Source organism: Panulirus ornatus, chromosome 42, assembly GCF_036320965.1.
Source record: "Panulirus ornatus isolate Po-2019 chromosome 42, ASM3632096v1, whole genome shotgun sequence".
NCBI classification, from domain to species: Eukaryota; Metazoa; Arthropoda; class Malacostraca; order Decapoda; family Palinuridae; genus Panulirus; species Panulirus ornatus.
The window spans coordinates 15,627,850-15,647,197 of record NC_092265.1 but is presented as its reverse complement, the minus strand read 5'-3'; the positions used below and the strand labels follow the sequence as shown (position 1 = coordinate 15,647,197).

Genomic DNA, 19,348 nt, shown 5'->3' with positions numbered 1-19,348 from the left:
TAATTCATACTGTCTGCCTTTATACATTCCCATCGCCACCCCGCCACACACACACGCACTGAGTGGGCTATGGATAGAGTTGTGCGCAGGAGGGTGGATGTGCTGGAAATGAGATGTTTGAGGACAATATGTGGTGTGAGGTTATATATATATATATATATATATATATATATATATATATATATATATATATATATATATATATATATATATATATATCATACTTTGTCGCTGTCTCCCACGTTAGCGAGGTAGCGCAAAGAAACAGACGAAAGAATGCCCCAGCCCACCCACATATACATGTATATACATACACGTCCACACACAGCACATATACGTATCTATACATCTCAACGTATACATATATATACACACAGAGACATATACATATATACACATGCACATAATTCATACTGTCTGCCTTTATTCATTTCCGTCGTCACCCCACTACACATGAAATGAAAACCCCCTCCCCCCGCAGAGTGTGAGGTAGCGCTAGGAAATGACAACAAAAGCCACATTCGTTCACACCGGAGATAGGGGAGAAAGAATACTTTCTACCTATCCCCTGCGTGTCATAAAAGGCGACTAAAAGGGGAGGGGGCGGAAGGCTGGAAATCATCCCCTTTAAGGCTCAGTCCTCTGTCCCTTGTGCTACCTCACAAATGTGGGAAATGGCAAATATGTATGAAAAAAATATATATGTATCTATTTATTCATTTATTTATCATACTTTGTCGCTGTCTCCCGCGTTAGCAAGGTAGCGCAAGGAAACATATGAAAGAATGGCCCAACCCACCCACATACACATGTATATACATACACGTCCACACACACATATACATACCTATACATTTCGACGTATACATACATACATACATATATATATATATATATATATATATATATATATATATATATATATATATATATATATATATATATACAGACATATACATATATACACATGTACATAATTCATACTTGCTGCCTTTATTCATTCCTGTCGCCACCCCGCCACACATGAAATGACAACCCTCTCCCCCCGCATGCATGTGGGGTAGCACTAGGTAAAGACAACAAAGGCCACATTCATTCACTCTCAGTCTCTAGCTGTCATGTATAATGCACTAAAACTACAGCTCCCTTTCCACATCCAGGCCCCACAAATCTTTCCATGGTTTATCCCAGACGCTTCACATGCCCTGGTTCAATCCATTGACAGCACATTGACCCCAGTATAACACATCATTCCAATTCACTCTATTCCTTGCACACCTTTCACACTCCTGCATGTTCAGGCCCCAATCACTCAAAATTGTTTTCACTCCATCCTTCCTCCTCCAATTTGGTCTCCCACTTCTCGTTCCCTCCACCTCTGACATACAGCCTCTTTGTCAATCTTTCCTCACTCATTCTCTCCATGTGACCAAACCATTTCAAAACACCCTCTTCTGCTCTCTCAACCACCCTCTTTTTATTACCACTCATCTCTCTTACCCTTTCATTACTTACTCCATGAAACCACCTCACACCACATACTGTCCTCAAACATCTCCTTTCCAACACATCCACCCTCCTCCGCACAACCCTGTCTATAGCCCACGCCTCGCAACCATATAACACTGTTGGAACCACTATGCCTTCAAACATACCCATTTTTGCTTTCCGAGATAATGTTCTTGCCTTCCGCACATTCTTCAATGCTCCAAGAACTTTCGCCCCCCTCCTCCACCCTGTGACTCACTTCCGCTTCCATGGTTCAATCCGCTGCCAAATCCACTCCCAGATATCTAAAACACTTCACTTCCTCCAGTTTTTCTCCATTCAGACTTACCTTCCAATTGACTTGTCCCTTAACCCTACTGTACCTAATAACCTTGCTCTTATTCATATTTACTCTCAGCTTTTCCCTTCACACACTTTACCAAACTCAGTCATCAACTTCAGCTGTTTCTCACCCGAATCAGCCATGAGTGCTGTATCATCAGCAAACAACAACTGACTCACTTCCCAAGCCTTCTCATCCACAACAGATTGCATACTTGCCCCTGTCTATAAAACTCCTGCATTCACCTCCCTAACAACCCCATCCATAAGCAAATTAAGCAACCATGGAGACATCACGCACCCCTGCTGCAAACCGACATTCAATGAGAACCAATCACTTTCCTCTCTTCCTACTGGTACACATGCCTTACATCCTCGATAAAAACTTCTCAGTGCACCTAGCAACTTGGCCCACACACCATAAATTTCAATACCTTCCACAGAGCATCACTATCAACTCTATGTGCCTTCTCCAGATCCACAAATGCTACATATAAATCCATTTACTTTTCTAAATATTTCTCACATACATTTTTCAAAGCAAACACCTAATCCACACATCCTCAATCACTTCTGAAATCACACCATGATTCCTCAATCTGATGCTCTGTACTTGCCTTCACCCTCTCAATCAATACCCTCCTATATAATTTCCCAGGAATACTCAACAAACTTATTATTATTATTATTTATTATTATACTTTGTCGCTGTCTCCCGCGTTTGCGAGGTAGCGCAAGGAAACAGACAAAAGAAATGGCCCAACCCCCCCCCCATACACATGTATATACATACGTCCACACACGCAAATATACATACCTACACAGCTTTCCATGGTTTACCCCAGACGCTTCACATGCCTTGATTCAATCCACTGACAGCACGTCAACCCCGGTATACCACATCGCTCCAATTCACTCTATTCCTTGCCCTCCTTTCACCCTCCTGCATGTTCAGGCCCCGATCACACAAAATCTTTTTCACTCCATCTTTCCACCTCCAATTTGGTCTCCCTCTTCTCCTCGTTCCCTCCACCTCCGACACATATATCCTCTTGGTCAATCTTTCCTCACTCATTCTCTCCATGTGCCCAAACCACTTCAAAACACCCTCTTCTGATCTCTCAACCACGCTCTTTTTATTTCCACACATCTCTCTTACCCTTACGTTACTCACTCGATCAAACCACCTCACACCACACATTGTCCTCAAACATCTCATTTCCAGCACATCCATCCTCCTGCGCACAACTCTATCCATAGCCCACGCCTTGCAACCATACAACATTGTTGGAACCACTATTCCTTCAAACATACCCATTTTTGCTTTCCGAGATAATGTTCTCGACTTCCACACATTCTTCAAGGCCCCCAGAATTTTCACCCCCTCCCCCACCCTATGATCCACTTCCGCTTCCATGGTTCCATCCGCTGCCAGATCCACTCCCAGATATCTAAAACACTTCACTTCCTTCAGTTTTTCTCCATTCAAACTCACCTCCCAATTGACTTGACCCTTAACCCTACTGTACCTAATAACCTTGCTCTTATTCACATTTACTCTTAACTTTCTTCTTCCACACACTTTACCAAACTCAGTCACCAGCTTCTGCAGTTTCTCACATGAATCAGCCACCAGCGCTGTATCATCAGCGAACAACAACTGACTCACTTCCCAAGCTCTCTCATCCCCAACAGACTTCATACTTGCCCCTCTTTCCAAAACTCTTGCATTTACCTCCCTAATAACCCCATCCATAAACAAATTAAACAACCATGGAGACATCACACACCCCTGCCGCAAACCTACATTCACTGAGAACCAATCACTTTCCTCTCTTCCTACACGTACACATGCCTTACATCCTCGATAAAAACTTTTCACTGCTTCTAACAACTTTCCTCCCACACCATATATTCTTAATACCCTCCACAGAGCATCTCTATCAACTCTATCATATGCCTTCTCCAGATCCATAAATGCTACATACAAATCCATTTGCTTTTCTAAGTATTTCTCACATACATTCTTCAAAGCAAACACCTGATCCACACATCCTCTACCACTTATACCTCAACAAACTTATACCTCTGTAATTTGAGCACTCACCTTTAATCCCTTTGCCTTTGTACGATGGCACTATGCAAGCATTCCCCCAATCCGTACATACATTGAATATCCTCACCAACCAGTCAACAACACAGTCACCCCCTTTTTTAATAATATATATATATATATATATATATATATATATATATATATATATATATATATATATATATATATATATGGGGTGTCTAAATGCGTGTGGATGTAACCAAGATGTGAAAAAAGGAGAGATAGGTAGTATGTTTGAGGAAAGGAGCCTGGATGTTTTGGCTCTTAGTGAAACAAAACTCAAGGGTAAAGGGGAAGAGTGGTTTGGGAATGTCTTGGGAGTAAAGTCAGGGGTTAGTGAGAGGACAAGAGCAAGGGAAGGAGTAGCACTACTCCTGAAACAGGAGTTGTGGGAGTATGTGATAGAATGTAAGAAAGTGAATTCTCGATTAATATGGGTAAAACTGAAAGTTGATGGAGAGAGATGGGTGATTATTGGTGCATATGCACCTGGGCATGAGAAGAAAGATCATTAGAGGCAAGTGTTTTGGGAGCAGCTGAATGAGTGTGTTAGTGGTTTTGATGCACGAGACCGGGATATAGTGATGGGTGATTTGAATGCAAAGGTGAGTAATGTGGCAGTTGAGGGAATAATTGGTATACATGGGGTGTTCAGTGTTGTAAATGGAAATGGTGAAGAGCTTGTAGATTTATGTGCTGAAAAAGGACTGGTGATTGGGAATACCTGGTTTAAAAAGCGAGATATACATAAGTATACGTATGTAAGTAGGAGAGATGGCCAGAGAGCGTTATTGGATTATGTGTTAATTGACAGGCGCGTGAAAGAGAGACTTTTGGATGTTAATGTGCTGAGAGGTGCAACTGGAGGGATGTCTGATCATTATCTTGTGGAGGCTAAGGTGAAGATTTGTATGGGTTTTCAGAAAAGAAGAGTGAATGTTGGGGTGAAGAGGGTGGTGAGACTAAGTGAGCTTGGGAAGGAGACTTGTGTGAGGAAGTACCAGGAGAGACTGAGTACAGAATGGAAAAAGGTGAGAACAATGGAAGTAAGGGGAGTGGGGGAGGAATGGGATGTATTTAGGGAATCAGTGATGGATTGCGCAAAAGATGCTTGTGGCATGAGAAGAGTGGGAGGTGGGTTGATTAGAAAGGGTAGTGAGTGGTGGGATGAAGAAGTAAGATTATTAGTGAAAGAGAAGAGAGAGGCATTTGGACGATTTTTGCAGGGAAAAAATGCAATTGAGTGGGAGATGTATAAAAGAAAGAGACAGGAGGTCAAGAGAAAGGTGCAAAAGGTGAAAAAGAGGGCAAATGAGAGTTGGGGTGAGAGAGTATCATTAAATTTTAGGGAGAATAAAAAGATGTTTTGGAAGCAGGTAAATAAAGGGAGCAAATGGGAACTTCAGTGAAGGGCGCAAATGGGGAGGTGATAACAAGTAGTGGTGATGTGAGAAGGAGATGGAGTGAGTATTTTGAAGGTTTGTTGAATGTGTTTGATGATAGAGTGGCAGATATAGGGTGTTTTGGTCGAGGTGGTGTGCAAAGTGAGAGGGTTAGGGAAAATGATTTGGTAAACAGAGAAGAGGTAGTAAAAGCTTTGCGGAAGATGAAAACCGGCAAGGCAGCAGGTTTTGATGGTATTGTAGTGGAATTTATCAAAAAAGGGGGTGACTGTATTATTGACTGGTTGGTAAAGTTATTTAATGTATGTATGACTCATGGAGAGGTGCCTGAGGATTGGCGGAATGCGTGCATAGTGCCATTGTACAAAGGCAAAGTGGATAAGAGTGAGTGCTCAAATTACAGAGGTATAAGTTTGTTGAGTATTCCTGGTAAATTATATGGGAGGGTATTGATTGAGAGGGTGAACGCATGTACAGAGCATCAGATTGGGGAAGAGCAGTGTGGTTTCAGAAGTGGTAGAGGATGTGTGTATCAGGTGTTTGCTTTGAAGAATGTATGTGAGAAATACTTAGAAAAGCAAATGGATTTGTATGTAGCATTCATGGATCTGGAAAAGGCATATGATAGAGTTGATAGAGATGCTCTGTGGAAGGTATTAAGAATATATGGTGTGGGAGGCAAGTTGTTAGAAACAGTGAAAAGTTTTTATTGAGGATGTAAGGCATGTGTACGTGTAGGAAGAGAGGAAAGTGATTGGTTCTCAGTGAATGTAGGCTTGCAGCAGGGGTGTGTGATGTCTCCATGGTTGTTTAATTTGTTTATGGATGGGGTTGTTAGGGAGGTGAATGCAAGAGTTTTGGAAGAGGGGCAAGTATGAAGTCAGTTGGGGATGAGAGAGCTTGGGAAGTGAGTCAGTTGTTGTTTGCTGATGATACAGCGCTGGTGGCTGATTCATGTGAGAAACTGCAGAAGCTGGTGACTGAGTTTGGTAAAGTGTGTGAAAGAAGAAAGTTAAGAGTAAATGTGAATAAGAGCAAGGTTATTAGGTACAGTAGGGTTGAGGGTCAAGTCAATTGGGAGGTAAGTTTGAATGGAGAAAAACTGGAGGAAGTAAAGTGTTTTAGATATCTGGGAGTGGATCTGGCAGTGGATGGAACCATGGAAGCGGAAGTGGATCATAGGGTGGGGGAGGGGGCGAAGATCCTGGGAGCCTTGAAGAATGTGTGGAAGTCGAGAACATTATCTCGGAAAGCAAAAATGGGTATGTTTGAAGGAATAGTGGTTCCAACAATGTTGTATGGTTGCGAGGCGTGGGCTATGGATAGAGTTGTGCGCAGAAGGATGGATGTGTTGGAAATGAGATGTTTGAGGACAATGTGTGGTGTGAGGTGGTTTGATCGAGTAAGTAATGTAAGGGTAAGAGAGATGTGTGGAAATAAAAAGAGTGTGGTTGAGAGAGCAGAAGAGGGTGTTTTGAAATGGTTTGGGCACATGGGGAGAATGAGTGAGGAAAGATTGACCAAGAGGATATATGTGTCGGAGGTGGAGGGAACGAGGAGAGGTGGGAGACCAAATTGGAGGTGGAAAGATGGAGTGAAAAAGATTTTGTGTGATCGGGGCCTGAACATGCAGGAGGGTGAAAGGAGGGCAAGGAATAGAGTGAATTGGATCGATGTGGTATACCGGGGTTGACGTGCTGTCAGTGGATTGAATCCCCCACCCTATGATTCACTTCTGCTTCCATAGTTCCATCCGCTGCCAGATCCACTCCCAGATATATATATATATTTTTCTTTCTTTTAAACTAATCGCCATTTCCCGCGTTAGCGAGGTATCATTAAAAACAGAGGACTGGGCCTTTTTTGGAATATCCTCACCTGGCCCCCTCTGTTCCTTCTTTTGGAAAAAAAAAAAAAAAAAAAAGAATATATGATAAAATATATGATAGAATTATGAATATATGATAAAATTATGAATATATGAAGAATATATGAGAGAATATAAGATAGAATTCTTAATCTTATGTGCAGATACCCAAGGGAGTGGTGAGAAAGGGTATGAGAGGGTTTGTCATTAAAATTTCCTATTTTTCGATCATAAAATGAAAGGGTATGAATACATTATTTGTGCTATGAAGTTTTACAAAGCCATGGCATAATGCAGAAGTTAATGAATAGATTCCCCAAAGTGGTGGTCAAGAAATGATGGAAGAGGGTGTGGATCAGCCATTGTCACAATGTGAGACATCACTTAGTCACCACATGGGCTACTTGTGTAGGGGTTGCGAGATAGAGGGGAGATAAGAGCTACTATTACAACTCTTGATGCTCCCTAGACAATCAGCTGTGTGTTGGTAAATTTGCCAATTATTCCATGAATTTCAGTCTCATTAAGCAACCTCCAAATATAGTTCACCAATGATTAAAGTTTACATGGTATGTTTTTCTATATACTGAGACAAAACTTTGGGGATGAGAACTTTAAAATTTCTAGCTTTGAAAACTTAAAACCATCCTACAGGCACACTTGAACCTTCACATGCCCTCATATATCCTCAACCACTTTCTTTTCTAAGGTTGCCCAAAGCAGGGATCCTAAATTCTTATTGCACAACTGATTCAAGGTGTATCTATATATTTGCATCTTTTCAAGTTGTCTCCCAGTATAAAGTGCTTTTAAGTAGTTACTTATTCCTTCCCTGATCATGCATATCAACAAAAATGGAATTATACGCAATATATATAAGACATCAGAGATAAATGTTTCAGTGACTTGAGACTCAGCTCACTGACATTTTGAGAAGCTATAAACGAATATCTTGTTATCCAAAAATTTAACTAAATGAACCAATAATGAATAGATTGTCATCACCTTGCTTTTTATGATGGTTCATATGGCATGAGAGATGTTTTCCATTCTTTCTGTCAGTTGTCAGTTGTCTTGGCTGGCCAAGCCTTAACACAGGATTCAATGTCCTCCACCAAGCTCCATGTGCGTTGGTATTTCTTAGCACGTTTTTGTATTTCTATGACTCAAGTTATTATTTTCATTAACCTTAAGGTGGAGAAAAGTAGGAAGAAAAGCAGATTAACAAAGCAAATAGTGAAGGAAGCAACAGAAATGATGTTACTGCTCTCTCTCTCTCTCTCTCTCTCTCTCTCTCTCTCTCTCTCAATTTCAGTGTTTATTTTGTATGTTATACAACAATCATTTCTAAATTTCATGTTAAAAAACAAAATACATAAATGAAAATAATGTCAAAATTTAAATAATTTGCGAACATTTATGCATGACTAAGCAATAGTGGTGGCCACAAAGTTCACCTTGGGGCAACCCCCCAGTTCATTCAAGTATTACAATATAAAAAAAAGCTTCCTCTGCATAAACTACTCTGATGAACTTAAAATGTATATTCCCCTAGTATTTCTGAAAACTGGTCACTACATAACAACTGCCACACATAACATGAGTCAGTCTTTTACCTTAGAACTCTCAAGACAGTTTAGTTATCAATAATGAGGGCATTTGTCTCCTTGCATCACATGAAAACGAGTTCTTACAAAGGAAAAGTATGATACCCCATAAAATGAAGTAACACAGACAAGGAAAAACAGTAAGGAAATCACAAAAGATATAAAGCATGTAATGCAAATAGCTGTATGACAATTATGATGGGAGTTACAGTCACAAACTGTAACAGAAACAGAACTGGAGGTGACTGAGTTTGAATCTTAGAGCTTTTGAGTTTGGAGCATCATAAACAAGTTGCTCTGTTTACCAAAAGATGGTATGCTTCTCTAAGTAGGTTTTAGTTTATGTGTATGTGGGGTTGCATGTGTGTGTGAGTGTCTATCAAGGTGGAGATGGAGATACAGCAGAGTAGATCAAATCAGTTATATATACACATGCACATGAATACATATCAGTTATATTTACACAAGCAAGTGAATACATCTTTTCATGTACAGGAAACATGGAATACATAACAATTTACCCCTAGGCAATGAGGATTTGAACACTATCCTGCCTTGTGGCAGACCAGTGAGCTTACTACCAGACCAATAAGGAAGAAAAGCTTTCCATTTCAGACTAATCAATGGTCCATGAGATCCTATCACATCATGGTATGGAAAGCCCATACCTACGTGGGTTGCAGCTAGCATTAAATAAATTCTCCAGCACTATGGTAAAGTTATAACATCTTAAATATGAGCTGGACACATGGAATACATTATAACAATTTACCTCTGGGCATCAAGAATTCAAACAGTCTTACTGCATTTCAGGCCAGTAAATGAAGAGACAAAAGCTTTCCATCTCAAACCAACCAATGGTTCCTGAGATTCCCCATTACATAACTAGACCTGAGAGAAACTGAAAGCCTATGCCTGCAAGGGACGTAACTAACATCAAATCAATCCTCCAACACCATGGAAAAGTTTACATAACATCGAGGATTTGAACCTAGTCCTATCATGTGGCAGGCTAGTATGCTAACCACTGGACCACAAGGTGACAAAAGCTTTCCACCTCAGACCAGCCGATGGTCCATAAGATTCCCAAACACATCACGTTACCTAAGAGGTTTGGAATGCTCATGCCCATATGGGTCACTGCTAGCACCAAATCAATCCTCCAACACTATGGTAAAGTTTATTCATCTTTAACATGTACTGAACACAAGGAATATTTAGTAATGATTTACGTTTGGGTGTTAAGGATTCAAACCCAGTCCTAACACATGGCAGGCCAGTGTACTAACCACTGGTACACAAGGCAACAAAAGCTTTCCATCTCAGACCAACCAATGGTCCATAAGATCCCCTGTCACATCATATAACCTGATAGGTATAGAAAGCCTACGCCTGCAACGGTCATAACTAGCATCAAATCAGTTCTCCAATACTACAGTACAGTTTGCGTACGTTTAACATAGGCATTGTGGTCTAATGGTAAATCAGCTCTCTCAATTCTGAAACTATCTTTGTTGCCCTCCTCTGGGTCTTCTCTATTAACTCTTTGTGCTTCTTGAAATGTGATGACCAAACTTGAGAAGCATATTCTAGTTTTGACCTCGTGTAAGATATGAACAGCTTGCTAAATATTTCCTTATACACATGCAGATGACCCCTGACTTATGATGATTCGACTTATGATTTTTTGACTTTACAATGGTAAAATATTCAACACTTATTCATTAAACAGGCTTTGTGTTAGGATGATTCTGTCCAACTGGATGCTAATGTAAGTGTTATGAGAATGTTTGAGTTTTGCTAAGCTAAGCTATTATGTTCAGTAGGTTAGATGTACAGTATTAAATGTATTAAATGTATTCTTGACTTACAATATTTTCAACTTACGATGGGTTTCTCTGAATGTAACTCCATTGTCAGTCAAGGAGCATCTGTACTTGAAAGCTATTCTGATATTTGTCAGCAGACAGTTTGTCGTTCTAATTATTCTCCTAATATGGTACACTGGTGACGACAGGTTAGGAAAAATGTCAACTCCCAAGGCTTTCTTACTCACAGAATCCTGAATCTGATCTCCAGCTAGGTATTAATCCTATCAAAGCTGTATTTTGTTCTGTCTCATCCTCATTACTTTATATTTGCTCAAGCTGAATTTCATCAGCCACAATTTAGACCAACCCTGGAGGCTGTCTAGGTCCTTAATTTTCATTTCCCTAATGGCCTTTGCATTATCTTTGAACAGAGTCAGGTAAGATTCCATACCTTAAGGAACATCATCAACACAGATCAAAGAAGAGTAATGGTCCCAGAACCAAATCCTGAGGCATTCTGCTGTTCACCTTGACCAATTAGGAAAAGACTCCTATAACATGCATCGTCTGTTCCATCCCACTTATTCCTGCCTGGTGATCCAGCTTCTTAATCAACCTTCCAAGCAATAGTATTAAAAGCTTTCTGGCAATCCAAATACAAGTAGTCCATCTTCTTTGCATCAAAATTCATTATTCTATAATACTTGGTGAGTCCTATGCTCGCACAGCTACTATCAACTCAACCTCCACTGTCTGTCATAGGAGAGAGGACAAGGATGCTTTTGTTTATATATATACTTTTATACATACATAAAAACATAAAAAATCCATGCATAAACTCCACTGACAAAGGAAGCAGACTGAAATATCATCCATTATAATGTACTGACAACCTTTCTCTTCCAGTAACAGGCAGTGCCCTCACACACACAGTTGGTCTTCAATATCATTTGCCACTTGCTGGAATTCCTTTCTTCATTCATTATTCATCTTTGATTTATGTGTACCACAGAAACATACATACTTAATTATAATGTCTTTTGATGCACGTGTTTAGGCATCAAGGTTCATTTACATGTGTAAATATGATCGATATGATCCACACACTCAAGTGCATGCACACATACCAAAATCTACTCAAGAAATCTTTTGGTAAAAAACAGAGTAACTTATTTATAAAACTTTTGACTTAAAAGCTCAGAGATATAAGGTCCATACACCTCCAAATCTGTCTCTGCAAACTTTAGTCCATGACATATCAAAGACAAAATTATGGATATGGTCAAATGGAGTAAGATATAAACTAGAACAGGAATACAACAAATGTATATCCTTCTTTTGATACTTTATACATCCTCGTGGATAATGATCTCATTACTGGCAGTTGATAACTTGTCGACAACAAAAAAAGCAATAACATACCTCTAAAATAGGATCTGCATATGTTGTTGGCCCACCTATGTGTACGAAGAGATGTTTCTGATACTGAAAAATAAAATTGTTGAAGTTAAGCACATACACAGCTCTGTACGATGGAAAAAGTGCTTTAAAGATTCAGAATAACTAGTCAACTGGTGTTTTAAACTACATGGCTAAGGAATGGATATCATTTCACATAATTCTCCATCACTAAAAACACCATATAATCATTTATTAAAAAAAAGCCAAAATACATGGGGAACTGCATTAACCCTTTCAATGTGGCTTGTAGTATAGGGTCTATTTATTTTTTTCCATTCACTGTGGCTGGTATGCAAATGGATCCTGCATTTCAAGATTCCCAAAAATGTATGCATTTGCTTCACACCCCATCCATGAATAGGCTGAACAGCCATAGTGACATCACACACCCCTGCCACAGACCTCCTTTCACCTGGAACCACTTACCCTCCTTTCTTTCTACTCACATGCATGCCTTACTCTTGATGAACTCCACACAGTTTCTAGTACTTTTCTTTCCATATCATATTTTTGTAATACCTTCTGCAAAGCATTTCTATCAACCCTATCATATGCTTTATCCACATCCATAAATGCCACATGCAAATCCTTTTTCTCTGAGTTTTTCTAACACAAATTCTTCAAAGCAATAATCTGATCCACATATCATCTACCACACCTGAAGCAACATCTTTACTCCTCAATCTGATACTCTGTGTATGCATCCACTCTCTCAATCACCACTTTCTCATACAACTTAACAGGTACACTCAACAAAGTCATACCTTTGTAATGCAAAGATTTGTTTTTTCCCCCTTGTCTTCATACAGTTGCACTATACAGGAATTTCATCGATACTCAGACACTTCAACATGAACCATACATACAACAAAAATCCTAACTAATCTTTTGACAAAAATGTCACCCCCTTTTCATGAGAAATTCATCTGAATTCTCCCTCACTCCAGATGGTATGCCACCTCTTCTTCTGTCATCAACTTGTCATGACTCTCTTACTCTGCATTCTTCCACATCCCAAACACTCCACATCTGCCATCCTACCCTCTAACACATTCAAAAGTCTTTCAATATACTCTCACTATCTCCTCTTAACCTTTTCCCAAACTGCTCCATTCACTAATGTTCCCATTTGTTTTTTTGTTCTCCTCACACTCTTCACCTTATTCAAAAATATTTTCTTAATTCTCCCTAAAGTTTGCAGATTTTTTTCTTGCCCCAGTACTTTCCTCTCAAACTCTTGCTGCTTACTCTTGTACATCATCCAATCACTCTCACTCCTTCCCTGAATGTAATACTCATCAACTTTCTCATTGCTACTGCTAACATAACTACCTCCCATTCCTCATCCCCATCCCAATTTTGTGTACTTTCACCATCTGCTATTCTTCACCAAATTTTTCCTGGTATCTCCTCACATAAGACTTTTCTGATCTCACTCACTTTTAGCACCTTTTTCAATCCATATAATTTCTTCTCCTAAAGTACATTTACATTTTATATATCATTTATCTATTCATTTATTATACTTAATCACCGTCTCCCACATCAGTGAGGTAGCGCAAGGAAACAGATGAGGAAGGGCCCAACCCACCCATAAACACATGTACATGCATAAATGCACATGTATATATATATTTTTTTTTTTTTTTGCTTTGTCGCTGTCTCCCGCGTTTGCGAGGTAGCGCAAGGAAACAGACGAAAGAAATGGCCCAACCCACCCCCATACACATGTATATACATACGTCCACACACGCAAATATACATACCTACACAGCTTTCCATGGTTTACCCCAGACGCTTCACATGCCCTGATTCAACCCACTGACAGCACATCAATCCCCGGTATACCACATCGATCCAATTCACTCTATTCCTTGCCCTCCTTTCACCCTCCTGCATGTTCAGGCCCCGATCACACAAAATCTTTTTCACTCCATCTTTCCACCTCCAATTTGGTCTCCCACTTCTCGTTCCCTCCACCTCCGACACATATATCCTCTTGGTCAATCTTCCCTCACTCATTCTCTCCATGTGCCCAAACCATTTCAAAACACCCTCTTCTGCTCTCTCAACCACGCTCTTTTTATTTCCACACATCTCTCTTACCCTTACATTACTTACTCGATGTATATATATATATATATATATATATATATATATATATATATATATATATATATATATATATATATATGGAGGAGGGTGAATGTGCTGGATATGAGATGTTTGAGGGCAATATGTGGTGTGAGGTGGTTTGATCAAGTAAGTAATGAAAGGGTAAGAGAGATGTGTGGTAATAAAAAGAGTGTGGTTGAGAGAGCAGAAGAGGGTGTTTTGAAATGGTTTGGTCACATGGAGAGAATGAGTTAGGAAAGATTGACAGAGGATATATGTGTCAGAGGTGGAAGGAACAAGAAGTGGGGAACCAAATTACAGGTGGAAAGATGGAGTGAAAAAGATTTTGAGTGATCAGGGCCTGAACATGCAGGAGGGTGAAAGGTGTGCATGGAATAGAGTGAATTGGAACGATGTGGTATACCGGGGTCGATGTGCTGTCAATGGATTGAACCAGGGAATGTGAAGCATCTGGGGTAAACCATGGAAAGTTTTGTGGGGCCTGTATGTGAAAAGGGAGCTGTGGTTTCGGTGCATTATACATGACAGCTAGAGACTGAGTGTGAACGAATGTGGCCTTTGTTGTCTTTTCCTAGTGCTACCTCGCACACATGCGGGGGGAGGGGGTTGTCATTTCATGTGTGGCGGGGTGGTAACAGGAATGAAAAAGGGCAGACTGAAACTGGTTTCTGGGTTTGGGAGAGTGTGTGAAAGGAGAAAAAATTTGAGAACAAATGTGAATAAAAGTAAGGTTATTGAGTTTAAAGCACAAGTAAGTCCATTTACCACCACATAATCATGCAAAAAGATCTATATACATATGGTTCCATCAACAGGATTAGCAGATACCTTGATGTTGTCAACCGACTTAAGATACTCATGGGAGTTTACCCCTCCTGTTGATACTGAACAAATCAACTGTAAACTTTGCTAACAATGTAATGCTCACACTTTGGAGCATTAAATCCTTGACTGTTGTAAAATCAGTGAGTTTAGAGATGATACTTGTCAAACATTACAGGACAAGTGCAAACATTTCATCCATAACACTGTTCTACCTAGGATACTTGGAAAGTATCATACAGTTGCTTATTGTAAATAGTTCTTTTCTCATTTATCGAGATACAAAATCTGATCACTGTTTTTCAACTGTTGTAAACTTCACTTGCCATGTAATATGCCAAATCATTCATTGTGGCAACCAAACCATGTTAACACTTTTCTCACTATGTAACCTGTAATGCATTTCAATCACTGAGGGCCAGTCCCTGGACCTTTGGTGCATTCTGTATCCTCTTTTGTGCCACCGCCCACAGGATGGGTAGGAGTGTAAAATAAATTAGCCACAAATGTGGCAAAATTCAAAATCACTTCCCTTACCACTCCATCCATAAACAGACTGAAAAGCCATGAGACCATCACGCAACTGCCACAGATCCACTTTCCCCTGGAGCAACTCTCCTCTCTACCTAGTTGCACACATGTCTAACTATCTTGATATCAAAACTTAAATAGCCTTTCTCCCACACCATATATTTGTAACACCTTCCATGAATCATCCCTATCAACCCTATCAAATGCTTTTCCAAATCCATAAATGTCACATACATATCCTTCTGTTTCTCTAAGTATTTTTCACACACATTCTTCAAAGCAATGCACACACATTCTTGATCCACACATCCTCAACGATTTCTGCCACCAACCTCTGAATCACTATTCTCCTATATGACTTTCAGTCAACAAACTTATATCTGTAATTAGAACATTCACTTTTATCCCCAATGCCATTACGCAATAGTACTATACAGGCATTCTACCAATCCTAAGGCACCTCATCATGATCCATGCACACAATGAAAACCCTAACCAACCAAATACTTTTATTCCCATTGCCTTTATACAATAGCACTATACATGCATTCTGCCAATCCTTAGGCACCTCACCAGGATCCATGCACACGATGAAAACCCTAACTAACCAATCACTTTTATTCCCTTTGCCTTTATAAAATAGCACTATACAGGTATTCAACTAATCCTTAGGCACCTCACCATGATCCATGCACACAATGAAAACCCTAACTAACCAGTCAACAAACAGTTGTCCCCTGTCTTAAGAAATTCAACTGAATACCACCTACTCCAGCTCCCTGGCCACAGTTCATGTTATGCTTCACTTCTCACCAAACCATTTGCTAAGAATCTCTCTCTTAACATGCCTCCTAACCTAAACTCCCACATCTGCCACCATATCACCAAATACATTCAACAGTCCTCAAAAGACTAGCTCCATTTCCTGTTTACTTACCCAGTTGCCCTTTCACCACTGTTCAATTTTGTTCTCTTGATTACAGGAATTACATAATCACCATTACCAGGTACAATAAAACAACAGTGGAACAATGAAAAAAAAAACGAAACTGATCTTATAACAGACTGGCTAACCACAAAAGCTGGCAGATATGAGAATTAGATGCAGTCCTAAGGAATTGTCAAAAGCTGTTTCTGGAAACCATATGGAAGATGGCAGCGACTGGGAATGGTCATCAACTGGTTGAGAGAAAGCCTAGTGTAAGCAAAGGCCTCAGTGATTGGTACATCAACTAAAAAGGATGAGAGATTAAGAAAGGAATCCTAAGTTCAATATTCCCCGAGGGTACATCTCATGCTCTCGTAATGCAGCACAAGGAGAATGAAAACAACAACAAATGGTCTTACTGGGTTGCCTAAAGTGTGGAATTAGTTGCTTACATTACATCAAATACATTACAGCTGTGGATCTGTGAAATGGGCACTCATGTAAGAGAAAGTGGAAGGCAGTGATTCATGCAATGTGACTTTGTCTTTAAGGGTTTACCCAAAGGTATCATAGGGGCATTTCCTTATCATTCCTAAAGTAACTGGGATATCCCATTTCCCTAGCTCACTAACTGATTCCTAATAGGAAGAAAAGTAAATTGCTACCACGAATAAAATTAATATATTGATGTCCCAATGACCAAGCTCCCTGTCTCAGGAACATAAACTTTTGTAATAATCATTCAAGTTACAGCAGTTCAGAAACTGTTCTCATAATGATGTAACTGGCATCACGCAAACAGACTTACTGTGTCGGGATCTCTCTGGGCTTCCATAAAAGCACTAAATTCAACAAGTCGCAATTTCTGCGTGGCAATGGATCTTCCTTCCCAGGGTGGCACTGTGACTGATGGAGCAGGAGTAGACTGAAGTAGGCTACCCATGCTTGTCACGGCAGGTTTAGTCTCTCCACCCATACCAAACGGAGACTGAGCAAAAGGCTTGACACTAGAAGGTGAAAAATTCGTAAGGAAAACAAAATCATTTGAGAGAGTAAATTAAAAAAAGCCATCATAAGACTTGATATTTTACACAGATATACTGTAATGCATGAATGCATATAACCATATACTGCATCCCCAATTACCATTCCTCAATGCTTCACACATACATCAGGTTATATTTCTTCAGCTTGTTCTTTACAATTAATCAAATCCATCTTAATAATATGCAGTATGATTAATTATAGGTGAGTACAAAACTTACTCCTGACTTGTCCCTGCTTGTAAACCTCCCTGCCAGAATGCACTGGCATAGGGGGCTGGTGGTGGGGGTAGACCAAGTGATGCCTTGCTATGCATTGCTGTAGCAGACACGATCTGCGCAGAGGACATGGAGGACATTGTGTGCAGTGCTTTCTCTTTTGTGGCAGAATCCTGAAAAATATTGATAATGATCAGATCTTACTTATCATAAAAGACTGATATTCAGGGAACACTTCTAAACAATTTGAGATGATAATTAGGCCCTCATGCAATTACATCATCATTATCACTATAGTAATCAGCATAATGGCTACTGTATAATGAAACATACTGGATCATATATAAGAGTCCATTTCTGTTACCAAAATGGATGGAAATTCTGGGTGGAAGTACTGTGAAAAGTTTAACAGCATAAAAGAAGCCTGACACACAGTGTCCACAGTGGCGGTTAGCGCTGCAAGCCACAAGCCGTATGAGTCTATGTATGAATCCTAAATATCACAGGCAGCCAACAGCCACCCTCGCTCTTTTCGTAAACCTTTGTAGTGTACAGGTTGGTGTTGCAAACTTGAATTTCTTGGACTACTACATGTCTCAGATGGGACAGCCAACTCAGAGTCAACTTAGATGTATGTCTTCACATCAGCAATTAGACAATAAATGGGTATTTGGAGAATGCTGAAGCAGATGTATATATATTCATAATTTTTTTTATCATACTTGATTGTCATTTCCTGCACCAGCAAGGTAGCACCAGGAAACAGATGAGGCATGCCCCATCCACTCACATACACATACATATACATAAATGCCCATAAATGCACGTATACATACATATACATATCATCATACACACATGTACATATTCATACTTGCTTGCCTTCATCCATTCCTGGCGCTAACCCGTCCCACAGGAAACAGCATTGTTTCCCTTTGCTTCAGCGAGGTAGTGCCAGAAAAAAGGACGGAAGAGGCTACATTCATTCACACTCAGTCTCTAGCTGTCATGTGTAATGCACTGAAACTGCAGCTCCCTATTCACATATAGGCCCCACAGACCTTTCCATGGTTTACACCAGATGTTTCACATGCCCTGGTTCAGTATATTGACAGCATGTTGACCCCCAGTATACCGAATCATTCCAATTCTCTCTATTCCTTGCACGCCCCTCACCCTTGTGTATGTTCAGGCCCCGATCACTCAAAATCTTTTTCACCCCATCCTTCCACCTCCAATTTGGTCTTCTGCTTCTCCTTGTTCCCTCCACCTCTGACACATATATCCTCTTTGCCAATCTTTCCTCACTCATTCTCTCCATATGTCCAGACCATTTCAACACACCCTCTTCTGCTCTCTCAACCACACTCTTTTTATTACCCTATCATCACATATTCGATGAAACCACTTCACACCACATGTTGTCCTCATACATTTCAATTCCAACCCATCCACCCTCCTCTGTACAACCCTATGTATAGCCCATGCCATGCAACCATATAATATTGCTGGAACATACCCATTTTTGCTCTCCGAGATAACATTTTCTCCTTCCACACATTATTCATCACTCC

The 19,348-nt window shown here is 40.0% G+C and overlaps 1 protein-coding gene across 8 annotated transcripts in view; it reads right to left on the bottom strand.

Moving 5' to 3' along the window:
* Window positions 1-19,348, bottom strand: part of sd (TEA domain transcription factor 1 homolog scalloped) — a 330,242-nt gene that overhangs the window by 17,226 nt on the left and 293,668 nt on the right. For all 8 annotated transcript variants that reach the window (XM_071686621.1, XM_071686624.1, XM_071686625.1 and 5 more), the window contains 3 exons: window positions 17,778-17,947; window positions 17,321-17,519; window positions 12,057-12,119 (listed from right to left, as the gene is read on the bottom strand). In XM_071686621.1, coding sequence (XP_071542722.1) covers window positions 12,057-12,119; window positions 17,321-17,519; window positions 17,778-17,947 — 432 coding nt within the window. The remainder of the gene's footprint in view (window positions 1-12,056; window positions 12,120-17,320; window positions 17,520-17,777; window positions 17,948-19,348) is intronic.